This window comes from Athene cunicularia, assembly GCF_003259725.1.
Source record: "Athene cunicularia isolate RWA chromosome 1 unlocalized genomic scaffold, athCun1 chr1_part2, whole genome shotgun sequence".
In the NCBI taxonomy this organism is placed as follows: Eukaryota; Metazoa; Chordata; class Aves; order Strigiformes; family Strigidae; genus Athene; species Athene cunicularia.
This window is the reverse complement of record NW_020799092.1, coordinates 14,639,225-14,656,921: the sequence shown is the minus strand read 5'-3', so window position 1 is coordinate 14,656,921 and position 17,697 is coordinate 14,639,225. Positions and strand designations below refer to the sequence as shown.

General features: G+C 36.6%; 1 protein-coding gene across 2 annotated transcripts in view; it reads right to left on the bottom strand.

Annotated features, from left to right (window-relative positions):
* DNM1L (dynamin 1 like) overlaps positions 1-17,697 on the bottom strand; it is a 31,292-nt gene that overhangs the window by 10,250 nt on the left and 3,345 nt on the right. The window contains exons 2-15 of one of the 2 annotated variants that reach the window (XM_026862266.1): positions 14,906-14,944; positions 13,739-13,785; positions 12,577-12,648; positions 11,928-12,014; positions 10,986-11,148; positions 8,136-8,256; positions 7,400-7,531; positions 6,897-7,103; positions 6,576-6,696; positions 5,093-5,248; positions 4,895-4,984; positions 3,848-3,940; positions 1,861-1,917; positions 559-636 (exon numbers count right to left, since the gene is read on the bottom strand). In XM_026862266.1, the coding sequence (XP_026718067.1) occupies positions 559-636; positions 1,861-1,917; positions 3,848-3,940; positions 4,895-4,984; positions 5,093-5,248; positions 6,576-6,696; positions 6,897-7,103; positions 7,400-7,531; positions 8,136-8,256; positions 10,986-11,148; positions 11,928-11,936 (1,227 nt within the window). In that variant the 5' untranslated portion in view covers positions 11,937-12,014; positions 12,577-12,648; positions 13,739-13,785; positions 14,906-14,944. The remainder of the gene's footprint in view (positions 1-558; positions 637-1,860; positions 1,918-3,847; positions 3,941-4,894; positions 4,985-5,092; positions 5,249-6,575; positions 6,697-6,896; positions 7,104-7,399; positions 7,532-8,135; positions 8,257-10,985; positions 11,149-11,927; positions 12,015-12,576; positions 12,649-13,738; positions 13,786-14,905; positions 14,945-17,697) is intronic. The other variant, XM_026862258.1, reaches the window with a different exon arrangement.

Genomic DNA, 17,697 nt, shown 5'->3' with positions numbered 1-17,697 from the left:
ATTAGGAAAAAGTCTTTACAGTAATGAGCTGTTATTTTAACACCTAAAGTGTAGAAAAACACCGAAGAACACATTTCACAAATAAATAAACAAACCAGGGATTGAACGATTATGTGAAACAACAAGAAGGAGGTTCAGTTTGAACAAAGCCTACAAAGATTCCCTGCAGGAAGCAGGAAACTCACATTTTTAAGCTTATCTTCTGTCCTCCTTCTTTAACTGTCAACACAAACATGCAATTTAACAACCATGCTGAACACTTTTGCTTACAATACTGTTGCACCAAACAATCTACTGACTACAGTTTAAGACAAATTATGCTGCGAACTTGCAGCACAATATATTGTATCCAAGGGTTCAAACAGAAAGCAGTGACTTTGCCACCTACCGGCACATCTTTACCTGCCACTGCACATACTAAAATCCACAATGCCAAGCAGTCTGTAGGGTGTACTGTGTCAGTGACAGAGCACTAAATACAAACTGCTTTCCATACTACCTGGGGTGCACCACAACAGAAATGTGCATGCAGTGCTTACAGGAAAAATCAAGACAGACCTTGCCATCAGCCTCAGCAGAAGCAGCAGTAACAGTCTCCTGGGAAGCAGGTGTCAATGCACCTGGAGCTTTAGTAGACTAAGGAAGGTAAAAAATGCAGGGAGGGAAAAAAAAAAAAAATTCAACTGAAGACCACCAAATCTACCTAGCAAATTTCATACACTTTTACCTACTAGCATCTTTAAAAATCCAGAAAGGAAAATACTTTGAATTTGCAAGCAGAACAGTAATATAAGCAGAAAAAAAAAAAAAAGAAGAAAAAAAAAGCATCTCCAAGACAGTTAAGAGACTTTTGGCTTATCTGGCCTTCAATTTCATTTCAGCTCCTACATCGATGATATACATATGAAGTCAATAAAAAGCAGGATCAAAGAGCACTGAAAGCAATCTCTAACTAGCTACCTTAAATTCCCAGTTCATCCATCAGCTGGCTTCTACTGATTAAAGGCAGTAATATTAGATACATTCTAGGACTTTGTCTTCTTTTTAGTATTATTTAAATGAACCTTTATGTTTTTTTTAATATTTAGACTTAATGAACCAATTTCTATCAACTGTATTAATTCCCATTATAACCTGTGAGGAGCTTAAACTACATTTTGTATATTTGGATTCTAAATACTTCACATAATATTAAATACCTAACTGTCTAAAGTTTCAGCTGATTGTCAGACCATTCATTTCTACAGCCAAGCAATGTTCTCCATGACATTTGGTTCTTCCACTCATGTACTTACTTGTCATTGAACTAACCTGAAAACCTAGTAAAACTAAGCATGCTAAGCATGCTCCAGAGACAGAATACATCACTAGATAACAGTGACCTCTTCCACCATCTTCTCTCCCCCAAAAAACAAAGACTGCAATTGCAGTTTTAAGAGTGACTTAAAAAAACCCCCACCAATCACCAAGTCACAATGTTGCCACACTGAACATTTTAAAATCACTTGTTTAGTTTTGAAATCAGTGTGTCTCAGCCATAAATTTAAGCATGCAAGTTCCAACTCCATTGTCAGCAACTGCAGTCATTTTAAGCCTTACCTCAGATGACATACAAGTAATAAGTGCAATATTAATGTAAATTTATAGGCACATCTTCAGAAATCCCAGATTCAAAAACTTGGCCAACACTGCATCTTTGGAAGAATAACATTCCACTTCTCTCTCATGAAGTTGAAAGACAAAATGTCAATACCTGGATACTCCCAAGTCTAGGGCAGCATATCAAAGTTCCCAATACTCAGACTGGATCAAAAGAGAATGCATTAAACTTTAAATTAATAAATAAAAATCAGCACTTACCTTGTCTCGTGGCACAGTAGAAGGCAACTCCCGAGCTAACCTGTTACGCCTTTGTTCCTTTAAAAACAATCCAGCAAGACCTCAATTATATTGATACTCTGTATCAACACATGCAAGAATCATATTTTACAGATCACTTACATTTAGAGACAAACACTAGTAATTTCATCTCATCCAGTGTCATGTAGTCATACTATGATTCTACGAAAACCTCAATTATTTGGATAAAACCACTCTGATTACCTGGTCAAAAGTTAATTCTCAGTATAAAAACTTTTACAAAACTTAACTGCAACACACTCCATAATCTAGTCTTGAAAAAAACAGATTAAAGCCACACAGTTTGGCTCAGCATAGATACCATACAGCCCTCATTCTGCTTTAAATCTTCAAGGTAATCTAAAAGGATTTGATTCTGCGGACAGCAGGGTTAACTACGATTAGCCCAAAAGGAAGAAGGAAGCAGCAGAATTCACTTTATAGAAAAACAGAATTTCATGCAGTCATGACAAAGATAGGTCTGATTTTTCTTGAAATTAAATCTGATTGTCCACTGAATAGGATAAGATGGTTTACATGCTTTGTTTCTTAAAAAAATTAAATGTCCTGTTCAGGAAAATGTTGGAAAGACCTAATTTAAGTAACACATGATAATACAATAAAGTCCTATGTTCAGCTTCACTTCCTAACTTTTGTACTCATGGCAGTTTGCATGCATATTGTTTCTGAACTAGATTCAAGAGCAGTGTACCAAGGCAAACTCAATTGCATATTCAGTCAATACAGAATTTATGTATAGAAAAAATAAAAGTTAAAACTAAAGAGCAGAAATAGTAAACATACATGTTTAAAAAAAAATAATATTACTATGAAAAAACATTGGATAAGGAGGAGAACACAAGAATATTAGTGAGCTCTTAGCCAGATGTATGAAGTACTGCAAGAAAGCATTGAGCAGATCAGGTGTATGACAACTGTTTCTATATGATGATGACAGCAACAAGTATTATCAATCAAAGCTGGGTTTGAAAAACAAAACCCATTGAAATTGTAAAGGGCTTCTGGGAGATCGATAAAGAAAACTGCCTTAGGTAGATTGAAACGCGGTAACACAGAGATGCAAGAACAATGCTAAAATAAAGCAGAAATTAAAAATGGAATGGAGCAAACAATACTCATTTGTTGGGATTCAAGAGGACTTTCTGCGAGAGAATGGACATGTGAGCAATCCTGCGTGAGAACAAGACTGATAAGAGCCTCAGCCGAGCAAGAATGCGGTAAGGATGTGACCCTGAATGAGGGGGGAGAAACTCGACGAGACAAACAACCCCCGGAAGGGGTTGGGACAGAAGAGGAAGTTACACAAGGCAGGAAGCCTGGCAAGGCTGATGTGGCACTTTTATCCAATCATAAGAAGGTTTAAAGCGCGGGCTAAGTTGACTGTCCAATCTTGAGGACTTGCACTGCATGTTACTCACGTGTGCGGGAGAACATTATAAAATGGCTGAATTAGTTGTAATAAACGGGCATTGCTTGATCACACTGGTCGTGTGCATGCTCAGCTCTCCCGCACTCATTCATCTCATTTGTGAAAGGATAACACATTATAGCTACTGACAATCTGTCAGAGACAAAATGCAGTTACTTCAACATTAAATAGTATTTCATAACTATCTAAAGTTTCTCTTCCAAAAATTTCATTTAACAGCCAATACTCAATTAGGTGCCCATCTTATTTTCCAGACAGAAATATAGTCAGAATTGTTGTCAGTGAAATATCAACCATTACATTCATGAATATGCAATATAAATCTAATAAATCAACAGATCACAAGGTAAGAGTATACACCATGTTTGTAGTAGATGACATTTTTATACTTCAAAATGTAGAACAGTGCTTCAGTGAATGAAAACTGAAGCATTTGTTCTTTTACCAATTATTTAGGCTCTCAGAGTCAAAAGACTTTTTAAGAATGTATTTTCTTACCTCTATGTTGTTATTCATTAAACCACAGGCATCAGCAAAGTCTGGATGTTTGGTATTGATATATGCTAACTCAATGGCCACTAGATTATGAACCTGCAAGGCAATGTCATTCACAGTTCAAAAATTCAGTGAGTAAACTAATGCTAGTGAAAAGCAAATGACCTACAATGCTAGAAAGCATACTCTAACTGTCCATGGCAAAAACCCATTCTTAGTGCCCCAAAAACATTAAAGTTATGATCCAGAAGGCAAGAAGGGAATTCATTCATTCACTACAATACATTCAGACCTTCAGCCATTTTGGATGTTACATCAGTTTAACTTGTTAGCTTTTCAAGCTAACCCCTCTCCAGCAATAAACAAAACTCAGCAATTTAATGAGTGTAAGCTATATAGTAATTAAGTGAGCTACACAGTTAACCTTCTGCCACAAGCCACATACAACATTTACACCAGTGAAAGATGGCTCACTGTGGGGGATAGTAAGCATCCAGAGCAATTTTTGCTTTCACATCAAACACACACAGTAACTGAAAGTCTCCTCCTGAGTAAGGAGCCCAAACCAGACTTTTATATTAAAACACATTTACTCAAAAGCTAGAAGTTGAATTTTTAGATCTCACTAGCTAAAGGGCATTATGAGCAAAATCAACATTTTGTGTTGATTTTACCTCTGAAACACAGAGAATAAGGACTACAATTTAGTTTTCATCACTGCACCCTGAACTCTGTTACAAGGGAGGGAAACATACCTACATCAGAAAGACTGGGAGATGTTAAACCCAAGTTTTGATAAAATTCTTCTTTGGAAATTGAAACACATGGGACAATAAGCTGAAGATGGTTCCCCCCACTGTTTGTTTTTTATCTATCTTCTAATACGAAGAAGTTTCAAACTGTGTATATATTAAATACCTAGCTATTTAACAAATATGTTAAGATTCCTTTAATAATCTGGGTTTCTGACAATACAGAGCAAACGTAAGCATCAAGACTCCAGAAAGCACACACTTTTTCCAGCAAAATTATAGGTAGATGGACAATTACCATTTCATTTGTGACAGGAAGTCTTCTACGCAAAAGACAGGTTACTACTTCAACTATGGCATCGTGCAATTTAGGAAACCTCAATAATTCCTAAAAGCAAAAAAAATATACTGATGAGATTTACAGAATTTGGGGGGGAAAGAGCTGAGAAAAAAAGCCCAATAATTACAAACATAATTCTAAACCATGCATTTTTACCTGTGTACTGTAATTACTACAATGCTGTATAATCCTCTGCATTTCTTCATGAACCAGCTCCACACAGCGCAAGCTAGGTTCTTCTAAACGTTTGATTTGCCTTTTTACAAGCAATTCAAATGAAACTTCAGGAACAAACAAGGCAGGACGGGGACCCTAGTTCAAAAGGAGGGAAAAAGCTGCTAAATTTTATATTAAGATACATTTCTATGAAGTAGTATCTGGTGAAGTACAGGATAAATCAGGTCCAGTGCTTGAACCCGAAAGAACACTCACAGTTCTGAAAATATGTGACAAGAATATTTAAATATAAAAGCTATAAAATGTAAATAAAAATATCCTTTAAGACAAACTCTGTGTTAAATAATGATTTAACATAATCTTTATAGAATCTTGAAGATTTATATATGTACTAATGTCACTCTAGGCTTACAATTATTAACAATTCTTTTCACATTTGTGGATTTAAGTTTAAATGAAATTTATTATAAAGGCAAAGACATTCTCTTCCTAACTTCAGAAGAACTTACAGTCCTGGGCATACAATTCTTACTGCAAGGTAGGTGGGTTTTCTGTTAAGTATAATTACAATACAGTGTCACTGATCTACAGTGTTTGGGATAGTTTCATTTATGACCATACAGACCTATACTTAGCTATACATAAAACATATTTTACCTGAAACTTCCTTTTTTTTTTTTTAAATTAGCTTTAGAAACACAAAGATATAATGTCATGTATCAACAAGACATCTCTCCTGTTACTAAATACTGTTTTACATTTTACATTTACATAATAAGAGCATGCACACAGACCATTTCTGCAGAGTACCTAATGCACTCCAAGTCTGAGGTATTACTGGCCATGCAGAAACCTGACTGTTCACACCCAACAGAAGACAGTACAAAAGCAGACTTACGTGTCTGACATCCAAAGTCAAGCCCTAAGTATATACATTCTATATACTGCAAATTTTAAGAGAACTTACTCTGTTAATTCTGAGCAACATCAATTCACATATTCACAAGAAGCCAAATCTGTCATGAACTGAACCACTGAAAAGTTGTGTCCCTTATATATAATTAAAATATCTGAATGTGTCCTAGCATATACATCTCAGAATGAGTCTTCATAACTAAGAGAAGCGTTTAATGCAAAACAAATGCAGAAGCCGCCTTCCATCACCATTTCTGTAATAGCTTCAGCACAGGGATGCTAAAGCTGGGCCTGAGCTTTATTTCAGCCTGTAACAGTAATGAGATGTAAGCATTCACCTTAAACTCATTCCATCAAGGATAATGGCTGCAAATTTGGATGTTGTAATTTTTCCACTTAAAATACCAAAAAGCAGGATTCAGCCTCTTCATAATAACTCATTCAGCTGAGATTATTAATTCACAGGACTGAAGGAGCACAAATTTGTTGAAACCTTATCTTCAAATCAAATATATAGAAACAACACTTAGAAATACAGAACACTCACAGTAGCATTTCTAATGGCAGTCAGAATATCAATTGTGTTAAGGCCACCCAGCGGGTCAACAGATTCTAAAGTTCTTCCAAAGGTCTCATGAAAAATATAACAGATTCTGGCTCCACCGCATCTGAAAGAGTAAAGTAACAAGGGAAGTAGCAAACAAGAAAAGAAAGCTCTCATTGCAAACATTTCTTACGGTTACTTGGGTTCAAACATTTTTGAGTATGTTATGCTCTAGTGTAGTACTATGGCAAATGAAAGCCAGCAGGAGCCACTGGATCAATCTAACTACTCAGTCAATATTCTAGAAAACCATTTGGTACTTACAGCTCCGAAGTCTCTATGTATTTTGCTGTTCCTTCAATAGTGTTACAATATTCTGTGGCAAATTTGGTAATAAGCTGCAATAAAGTGGCACTTTTATCCTCAACGGGTTCCCCATAGCTGTTTAGCAGAGACTGGTACTGAGCAGCTAAAACATTGATTCTGGTTTTCAGTTCTGGCAAGCAGTCCCTGATATGATGCATCAGTAGTCTAAAAATAGAAAACAGTCCCTCATTAGAAGGGAGAAGAAGTTTCAGCTTTATCATCTGCATCAAAACAAAGATATAAGACAGAAAATAACTACCGAAGGAAAACATTTATTCAGGAAAGTTACAGTAAATTCAGAAACTGAATTTGGAATCTGTTTTCCTTAATGTATTACTGTACAGCAACAAAAGAGAAAGGAAAGGTAAAAATAATTTTACATATATTTCTAACACAGCAGTCTATACCTTAAAGTACCATTAAAAGCACACATTTATCTTATTTTACACAGTATGTAATACCTGTTCAGTGTTCTAGCAAGGTACTTGGTTCCATTTCGATTGGCTAGGGAAGGATACTTCTTTTGAAGAAAACCATACTCATCACGAATGGAATCAGCTACACTCTTCTTATTGTTAATATCCAACTGACTTCTGAAGTTAAAAGGCAGAGTTACATGATAGTTAATAGATGCAAAGTAAAAGTAATACACACTTCTGCTTTTCTGGACAGGACATTTAACAGCTGGTTTTTGCTTTACATTCATAATTCATCTTCCTTAGACAATAAGGGGTTTTATTTGTTGTTCCATGCAGCACAGTCAACAAATCAGTATGGGGAGCAGCACAGACCAAGAAACACTTTTGTCAAAACTACATCAGATTTGACCTACCTAATGCAAAAAATAAGTGAACAGTACTATAACCGTATGCAGTTAGCACTAATATATACAGTATCTGCATGATCAGTGCTAATATTAACAGCTGACCAGAAGCATCTCCAAAGCTAAAAAACAACAGTGGAAAGAAGTGACACTACAGTTCTTTTAGAAGTGTCCCTACAGCTTTCTAAATCAGCAGTTGGTTGAGTGGAAGAACAACTGACAGGCTTTTGAGAAGTGTGCTTCTCGCTTATTCAGAAGTTTATTTCAACATCAAGTCACCTTATTCTTAAAACTGTATTCATGGTTAAAAAAGGCAAAAGCATTACTTCATATCAACACAGTTTTAAAAATAGCATTAATGTGCACAGACCGACCTGTTCACTACTCCAATGATGCCAAGTTTGACTGGAATCACTCTCCCCATAAGCACATCCATAGCATCTGTGCCAGCATCCATAAGATCCAGCTTGGTGATAACAGCAAGGGTTCTTCGACCTACCAAAAGGAAAAACTCACTCACAGGGATGTTTTTTCTTGATTGGGGTAGCTAAAACTCACATTCAAAGAGCTCCTCAGACAGCTGCATGAAGTTTAATTCTGCAAACCAGCAGACTAGTGCAAGAACATGTATTAGTCTATCTGGAGCCCTCTTTATTAACAGTATAAGAAAGCATTTGACAGGTAGTGCTCTCCACATAGGTCTGGTTACAGAAAAAGATTTAAGTACCGTGCATAATGAAATTGAAATCATTACTGATTACAACAAACATTTTTGCACGCTACATGAGGTTAGAGGCATTACTAAGCACTTGTGGAGAACACTAAGTACAGCAGGCAGGGGACTCGCAAGTGTGAGTGGACTGAATGTATTTCTAGCATATATGTAGGACCAGATGCAATTGCAATCTGTTTGGAACTATATTTGAAATACCACTACCCACCAGAGTAGCCGCTAAAGGAGGCAACAGGCCCACTACCAGCACAGTGCATCAAATAGCTGAAAGCCCCAAGAGACTGAATAGCTTGAAATCCATCCACTGAAGAAGCTTTAGGGGATTTAATTTTGCTAATGTAACATTTTTCTGGAATATGTGACAAAATGTTTTCAAAATTAAAACTAATCTTCATATTTGACACTGCGGAGGAAAAAGTGACCTAAATTCATTAAATAGCTAAATATTGCACATCTAGGTACAATAACATGCACAGGATTTGACTGTGACCTAAATATTTTCCCAGGCACTTAGATCTGAAAACATGGCAAGAACTTTTTCTTTAAAATATAACACACTTTCCAAGTCTAAAAATAAACCAGTACTTCAGCAAAAACAGTAGGTTCTTGGCTTCTGAACTTTCAGATGAATGCAAGTCATAAAGTATACCTACTTTTTAGTACTCGAAGTTCTCATTACATACCATTATTCCTACAGGACCTGCAACATAAGCTGCCACTCCAGACCTTTAAGGTTTTAAATTTTGGGAAGTGATCCTAAAGTCACAGTCAATCATTTTTACAGGGGGTAAATTAAAAGGAAAGGGTCTGTCGCCTTGAAACAGGACAACCTAACTGAGAAGACTGCCAGAAGATGATCTTCCTTAAGGCTGTGGAACCCATAAGAGCTTAGGCAGACAGGCAAAGCAGACTGGGTTTGAAAACAATCAAGAAATGTTATACTTTATTGGAAGAAAAATTTAAAGTGTACTAACACTAAATTTTAGCCTATTTTCAGTATACCCATTTTCCAAGTATACTCTTCCATAGTCTTTCAAATCCCACAGTGCCATTTATTAGTCAATGGTACCAATAGCACCCTCCATAAACTTACTTGTCCTATCACTTGTTACTTGGTTTAAGAGACTCATCCCCAGCTCTCCGCAACCTCTTTTCAGGTAGTTGTAGAGGGCGATGAGGTCTCCCCTCAGCCTCCTCTTCTCCAGATTAAACAACCCCAATTCCCTCAGCCGCTCCTCACACGACCTGTGCTCCAGACCCTGCACCAGCTGTGTTGTCCTTCTCTGGACACGCTCGAATCATTCAATGTCCTTTTTGTAGTGAGGGGCCCAAAACTGAACACAGGAATCGGGGTGCGGCCTCACCAGCACCAAGTACAGGGGCAAGATCCCTTCCCTGTCCCTGCTGGCCACGCTACTTCTGATACAAGCCAGGATGCCATTGGCCTTCTTGGCCCCCTGGGCACACTGCTGGCTCATATTCAGCCAGCTGTCAATCAACATCCTCAGGTCCCTCTCTGACTGGCAGCTCTCCAGCCACTCCTGCCCAAGCCTGTAGCGCTGCTGGGGGTTGTTGTGGCCCAAGGGCAGCCCCCGGCATTTGGCCTTATGGAAACTCCCCCAGTTGGCCTCAGCCCATGGCTCCAGCCTGTCCAGGTCTCTCTGAAGAGCCTCCCTACCCTTGAGCAGATCAACACTCCCACCCAACTTGGTGCCATCTGCAAACTGACTGAGGGTGCACTCGATCCCATCATCAAGATCATCAATAAAGATGTTGAACAGGAGTGGCCCCAAAACCCAGCCCTAGGGGACACCACTTGTGACTGGCCGCCAAGTGGATTTAACTCCGTTCACCACAACTCTTTGGGCCTGGCCATCCAGCCAGTTTTTTACCCAGCAAAGCATGTGCCCATCCAAGCCACAAGTAGCCAGTCATAAGGCAAATATAAAAATATAATCCTCTTTTAAGATCAAATCAGTCAGTTCTGTCACATAAATGCAGGGCACCAAAATGGTTACTGACTGTATATATTAATTTTATTCTTACTAAAAATCCCTAAACTAACAGTTAAGACAGTCAGTTAGTATCTGCGGGATGGCATATCTTCTCTAATAAAAGAAACAACATTGGACAATAAAGCATGAAGTCACCCTAACAGACCACCTTAAGCTACTAAAAATCTGAAACCCCCCAACATTCTGTAATGCCATTTTGCTGCTCTGGAAACAAAAGTGGCTCCTGTGACTACTAAAATAGTTATTTGGCCTGTTAGTAAGCCAGAAATCTTTTAGATATTAGTTCATCACAGCATCCTCTGAGTCGCGGAGACTGCAGCAGGAAGTTTTTAAGTAAATAAAATAATTGTATTCTCTAGGAAATACAGTGACATTTGTTGCTTAGTACTTTTTTGCCCAAATGACTTCAGCTTTATTTTAGAATTTAATTTTTAAAAGAAGTTGAATTACAGGATCCAGTTTTTCTTGCTGCTTACCATCTGGATCCACCTCCCGTGCAATTTTAAGTGCTTCTGAAGTGGCCATGTCTGTGTTAGCAGCTGTGACTGCCAGAATAATTGAATTTGGGTTGCTGATGAATTGAAGGATTAGCTCTCTTATTTGAAGTTCAATGTCCTTAGGCTGATCACCAACAGGCACCTAGAGAAAAAACAACATAGAAGTGTTCAAATTTATGTATTTATGCCTGTATGAGACCACTCATTGAAAGTTCATACCCTATACTATGGTATAAGGCAAGGTTTTCCCGCCCCTTCCTTCCCACTTCACAAACAGGAAAGAAAAGGAAGGTATTGAAAGGTATAAAAATCAAAACCACTGTCTTCTAGAAATAAGAATCAATTCAAATTACTTGATACTGTTGTCAAGAAGACTTGGTATCCAAGAACCACCTGCACAACTGGCAGAGGGGGGTGTGTATAGACAGGGGAAGAAGTCTTTTTTGTCATCTTCATGCCACAGAAAATTATTCAGTATTAAAACCTGAACAAACAGGACCTGAACATTTCTTCTCTAGTGTATCCTCACTCTATATATCTTCATATGGAAAATACACATAGCAACTTCTGAAGAAGCAACAGGCAAAGCATTTTCAAACTTGTCAACTACCCACTTATCTGCGGATGCAACTCTGGAGTTCTACCTCTTATTACAAACAACTTCCAGTCCCTCAGAATACATAGAATATCTAGAAGGAGGAAGAACTTAAGCAAATCTACTTCTTACAACAGGGAAGAGCACCAGAAACCCAAATCTTAAACCAGAAGACGGTGGCATCTCAAATTTATATAATCAACTACTTAACCTGAGGAAAGTTGTTTATCTAACAATACAGAATAATGCCAAAGAATGAACATACACTCCTTGATTCAAAATACACTGTTCACAGTGAGTCAGAAAAGAATCATTCTGCATCTTACCTTTGTCATTCCAGGCAAATCCACAAGAGTCAGATTTACAACATTCGATGAAAAAATCTTAAGGTGAATAGGTTCGGGACTGATCCCCTAGAAATATATTAGTAATAAAAATTAATCACTGTACTGGAATATTTAAATGCACCCTTTAGAAAGCCAGAAGCTATATTTTCATACTAGAAAAACATTCTTCCATCATACACCTTACAACTACATGGTGAGGAAATAAAAGTCAGCCCCATCTGTCAAGCAATTCCTTTGTCTTTAAAAGCGGCCCTGTTTTCCCCATCAATATAATGCATAAAAGCTTTTATATTTCAGTGATTATACAGATATGCAAGAATACTCAATTTTTTAATTACACATAAAACCATGTATGTAGAAAAACAGAAGCAAGTTTAAACATGAGATTTTTTTTTTTCCACTTTTATTACAGAAGCTTTGAAATAAAGCAACAGCAACTCTCTGTATTTTCTTTTAGCTGAAGTCATTTATCTTACTAACACAGTGGAAAATTCTCAAGATAGCAAGCAGCATCACTGTGTTCTTCAATAGTTCAATGCTTTTTGCTTTTAGTGGCCAAAACTGTTCAAGAAAGGTTTAAGCAGCAAGACAATCTATAGAAGACAAAGATGGACAGTGCAACATTTACCTTGTTATTTCCTGAAATTCTCTCTGTTTCATTTTCAATTTCCTGACGAATTTCATCAAAATCTGTATAGATCTGAAGTACAGAAGAAAAAAAATTGTTTAAAAATCAAAGACAGCATCCACTTACCTAACTTGAAAATAACGTGCTCTTCTCCAAGACAGTGAAAAACTCTGTGACTAAATACAGAAAGTGAGAAAAAGTAAGAATGACTATTAGCCCTAATGACTATTATGATGCTAACAGCAATCAAAACTTAAAAGTACAGAAATTAGAATCCTGGTATTTAATCTGTTGATTATACTTGAGATGGCAATTATTAGCATTTATTACCCCATCAATATCAAACAAGTTACAAAATAGCATTCACCTAAAGAGAATTTCAAACAATTCCATTTCTAATCTAGTTGCAGTCCTTTTAAGTTAATCAACAACATGTAGCCTGAACCTCTTCTCATCTCAAAGGGAACAAAGAACAAGAACAGAGTTTCATTTTTTAATTTTAAATAGTCAAAACTATTCTCCTTCCACCAATCCAAAAATAGGTTAGCACAGAGCTACCCTTGCACAGGTTCCCTCTCTAGGTTTCCTTCAATTTCTAGCAGTGCCTAGAAGGCAGGGAAATCAGTTTGAAGTAATAAGTAATTCATCTGCCAAAAATTACTTTCTTCAAGCAAAGAATTAAGCTTTGACTCTCTTACTGAAGTCCTAGGTCATCTCAGTTTCTGCTTCTCCCCCCCCTGATGCACATTAAGCTCTTCCTTTTCATAGCTTTCTAATAAATCTCTGAAGTGGCCAACTCTTCAGTGGACTGAATCAACCTGTGAATATGTATTTCCTTGTCTTTCCAACATCCATTCTAATTTCAGCAATGCACAAAAAAATATTTAAAATAAGACAAAAGGGATTAAGGTAGCTCAGCAGAGTCAATGTCTCACACAACAAACAATCATTGACAAATTTTCTGTCTTGAGTTTAAGAGAATGTTTTCAGAAGCTTTCTACTCAAAAAGCAACCCAGAAAATCCTCAATTTCCTGGCATACAGTATAGCAAGCAGAATAATCTCCTTTTTGGGAAAGTCAAGGGAAGAGATACAGAATTAAGTGTGTATATTTATGATAGCATATTTATGACACTGCTACTCCATCATCAGAGTAAACATACCTTATTTTTGGTGTGAAGAAATTTACCCCACTCTTCAGCATCTATCTCTGAAAACAAAGCATTGATACATGAGGAAGAGAAAGCAGGTATTTCAATGCCATTTTTCCAATATCCTGTTTGTTGAAAACTACAATGTGATGGGTTTTTTCCCCCAAGCAGCAAGAAAAAAATTAGTCTGCTTTCTATGGTTAGATGTTAACTAGCTCAGTACAAACACATTTATGATTTTGCTTATTTAAACGTTGCATTTCATTACTCTCTTAATTTGTCCCTCTTACACAAGGTCCACCTTCTTAAATGTGACTGAGCCAATGAGCTATCCTACCATTTTTCAGAAACGGTCTGGTCCATTAAATATCAGCTTGCAACAGAAAACAAAATAATTATTGGCAATAGCTTAAAAAACCTGAAAAAAATACCAGCTTTTAGCATCTTTACTTTTACCATGCAAGTGAGATCAAATTACAGCTGAAAGAAAAAGTTAGAAAAACCTGTAGAACCAAAACGAAGCCAACAGAAAAAATGTAAGAATTTTGCATAACAATGAAGTCTTAGGAGAACATGTCTCTTCCCAAATCTGTCAAGGACCAAACATCTTCACTCTTTGTCAAGTCACCACTGATGTCCAGAATTACTTAGGGGCTACTCAAGAGCAGTTCCAGAAACAGAAAAGAAAGTTTTGTCAATTCTTGCTTCCTAGCACAGGCAGCTATTTGAGTCATACTGCAAGCTACTTTTCCACAACTAGTTTTCCAAATATTAGTGATAAGTTCCATTCCAAATGTTTAGTTTGTGGTCACTTACCCTCTGCTCCCCAATACAGCAATCTGCTCTAGAACAGTAGTCTACAGGAAATCTGGCCATTTGGCAAACACACTGCTTAACTACAATCAATAGAGATTTTTCTTTCAAGGATTTGGGAATTAAAAGTGCAGGAAATTCTATGAAGCAGCAATGGCACAGAAGCAAAAATCTCATTCTAATGCAACAAGTTCAGAAAACTAAAAATCAACCAGATCACAAGACTCAGCAAAATAATCAACACAGTAGCCAAAGTGTAGAAGTAAAAGTGTAATCAACAATTAAGTGGCATGAAATGTATGTGGTTTAGTGTATATAAGCATGCACGTTATGCATAGGGAGAAAAAGCAAGTGGATAAAGGCAACCTTTAGAAAGGTGTCTTGCATTTTTCCATGTAGCAGGGTCTGCAGTTAAAGAGAAACAGCATTGAATGATGTTTAAGATTTTTAATCATATTTAATATAGCATTTTATTAACTTTCAGCAGCAAACTATATTACAAAGATCACAAATGCATGCAGACAGATGTACATGCTATTCTACTATTGATGAGAATGTGTAACATATTAACAATATGTACATAAATAAGATCTTAAAACACTGATAAATGATGCATATTAATCAGATATTCTATACGACAAAGTTTACTTGATTATGACTATTATTGCTGTTCATCCAATTCCAACAGCTCACAATATTTTTATCAGAGCACAGAAAACAGCACCATTAGGTTCCACAACACTAAACTTCTTTGGAAAAATATGGTTTTCATCATTAACCCATGGGAAGAACGAGAAGAAGTGAGGAAAACTTTTTAGTGCCAATGGAATTACTATTACTGTATAAAAAAGAAATCTGAGGTTTTGCATCAATTATAGCAGTTCTAAGACAGATTTAAGAAGAGACAACATAGCTATCACCCTTCTGAACTTAATTTTCTTTAAATATTTATGAAAATCCCATTTTAAAAAACTCAACTTTTTATTGAAGGGCTAGTGAGTTCACAACTCTATTTTTATGTGATGCCAGTACAGCACCATGGAAGTGCAAGAATCAACACAAACTGGTGAAGATATTTTTGGCACATGCCTGTTTGGCACAAAATGCAAGTAGCACAGCAACAATCAACTCATTGGTTTGGAAGGCCTAGTACATCTGTGGAGTTATTTTAATGTCTTTCCCAGGTGGGTAAGTCAAAGCTATATAATCAGTGGAAATACACCGATTTAGATGAACTGGGTCAATTACGAAAAAAAAAAAATTAAATGTATAAAACTGCTTTTATCCTTACTGTTCTGCAGGCATATAAGCTATGAAGAAATCATTGTTAGTAGGCAGCATTTGTCTTGGTTGGTAAACAGGCAAAATTACATACCAGTCTCCAAAATAAGTGCAAGGAAAGGGCTCATTAATTCCAGTTATTAAAGAGGTTTATTTACAGTTCAGATAAAATAATACAAAATACACATAAAGGAAGAAACTACATTATCTTCAAGATAGAATTGCTCGTGCTCTCTTAAAAATTGAATCTAAGAAACTAAAGACAGGCATAAAGCCAGGAAGAAAAAGATACAGAAAGATAATGCCACCATTACATTTGAAAGATACAGACCAAGCACTCTCCTGTTACATCTCTCCTAGAGAGATGATGTCTTCCTAAAACACACTGGTTTAACCTTAAAATACTGGTTTTGTGGTGGCATAGGAATTTGCAGCTAGGTATTAGGCTTAGTTCTACATATAAAGAAATGTTTTGGTTTAGTATAATCTATTAACATATTTAAAAACATATAAAAAAGATGCATTCTAGTCAGAGGCATTGCATTTTAACTTGTTAGCATCTGCAGATCAAAGGAGACTGAAAATTTTTTAAGCTTTAACAAGTACCAACTTTGCTATATATAACACAGGAGAAGATTGAAGCCATGATAAATGGCTTAGTCTTAACCTCAGCCTTGGTGCACTTGCCGAAGTATAAACTTTTAGAAGTTTCATTTTATACAGTGAGGAAACTCTTGCCCCACTCTTCTGAAGAAGTCTAAACTGACACACCTTTAATATTTGAGAAAAATTTCCCAGTAGTTCTAATTTAATGCAAAGGAGTTTTTAGGAAAGAAGGTAGTATTTGCATTATGCAAAACACAAGGATGCTCAAGGCAAGGAGAAAATATTTTAATTAGCCATTCAACAATCAAATGTTCTGGTTTGCATACAGAACATTTTTTTATTGCTAATTTCCCTGGTAAATCAGTCTTCCCCTGGTTATGTTACTTTCTGGAAGCTCTTCGGGCAAAACTTCAAGGTGAATTAATCACCCGAGTACATTCAAGATTCAATGCTAGATAAAAGTGTGCAGAAGTGACATTTCAGTCATTATAAAATTAAGTATTACAGATTACAAGAGATTATTAAAACAGCAGCTATTAAGGACAAACAGATCCTGCTTCTCACAAAAGAAATCTCCTGAATAAAGCAACAGTGTTTGCTTTTCAGGCTTCTCATATCTTGGAGTGAGACCTGAAAACTTTAATATACTGGAAAACTAGACATGATTACAGTATTTTTCTCAGGACTGCCCTCCACCAAATTGTTACTTATTATGTCCTATACTGCAATGCTCTTAAGAAGCTCAAATACAGATCAATGCTAACTGACTTCAGCTATTCATGAATCTTCCTAAAGCAGTAGAAATATTCTTCTTACAGAATGGGAACACAAAGAAGCTGTTCAGAGTCATAAGAGGCTACCACCATAGGGAATTTCTTGCAGCATGGCCATGAGAACTTTCCAAATACTAAAAAGCACAAAAATCAGCAAAGCATGAAGAATCTGACCTGTCTTCCTAGCTTTCTAGTTCCCATACCTTCACAGCTATTGGACTCAGCAGACAACCACATGAAGTCTTTTTTCTGCCCCATGACCTCATTCTTTCCTAGCTCTCTTCCTCCAAATAAAGTTAAAAAAAAAATCCAACTTGTGAAAAAAACATGTATACATCTTGTATCCTTTCTGTATGTTGTGCCATTTTTTCCATCCTTGACACTAACTAGATGGCAATATCTTTTGAGTGAAAGATCTTTTTGTCCTGTGCTTCTACAAAGTACAATGAAGTCCACACTGGGAGCTAGGGGTAAGATATTCCTATCTGAAGTAGAGAG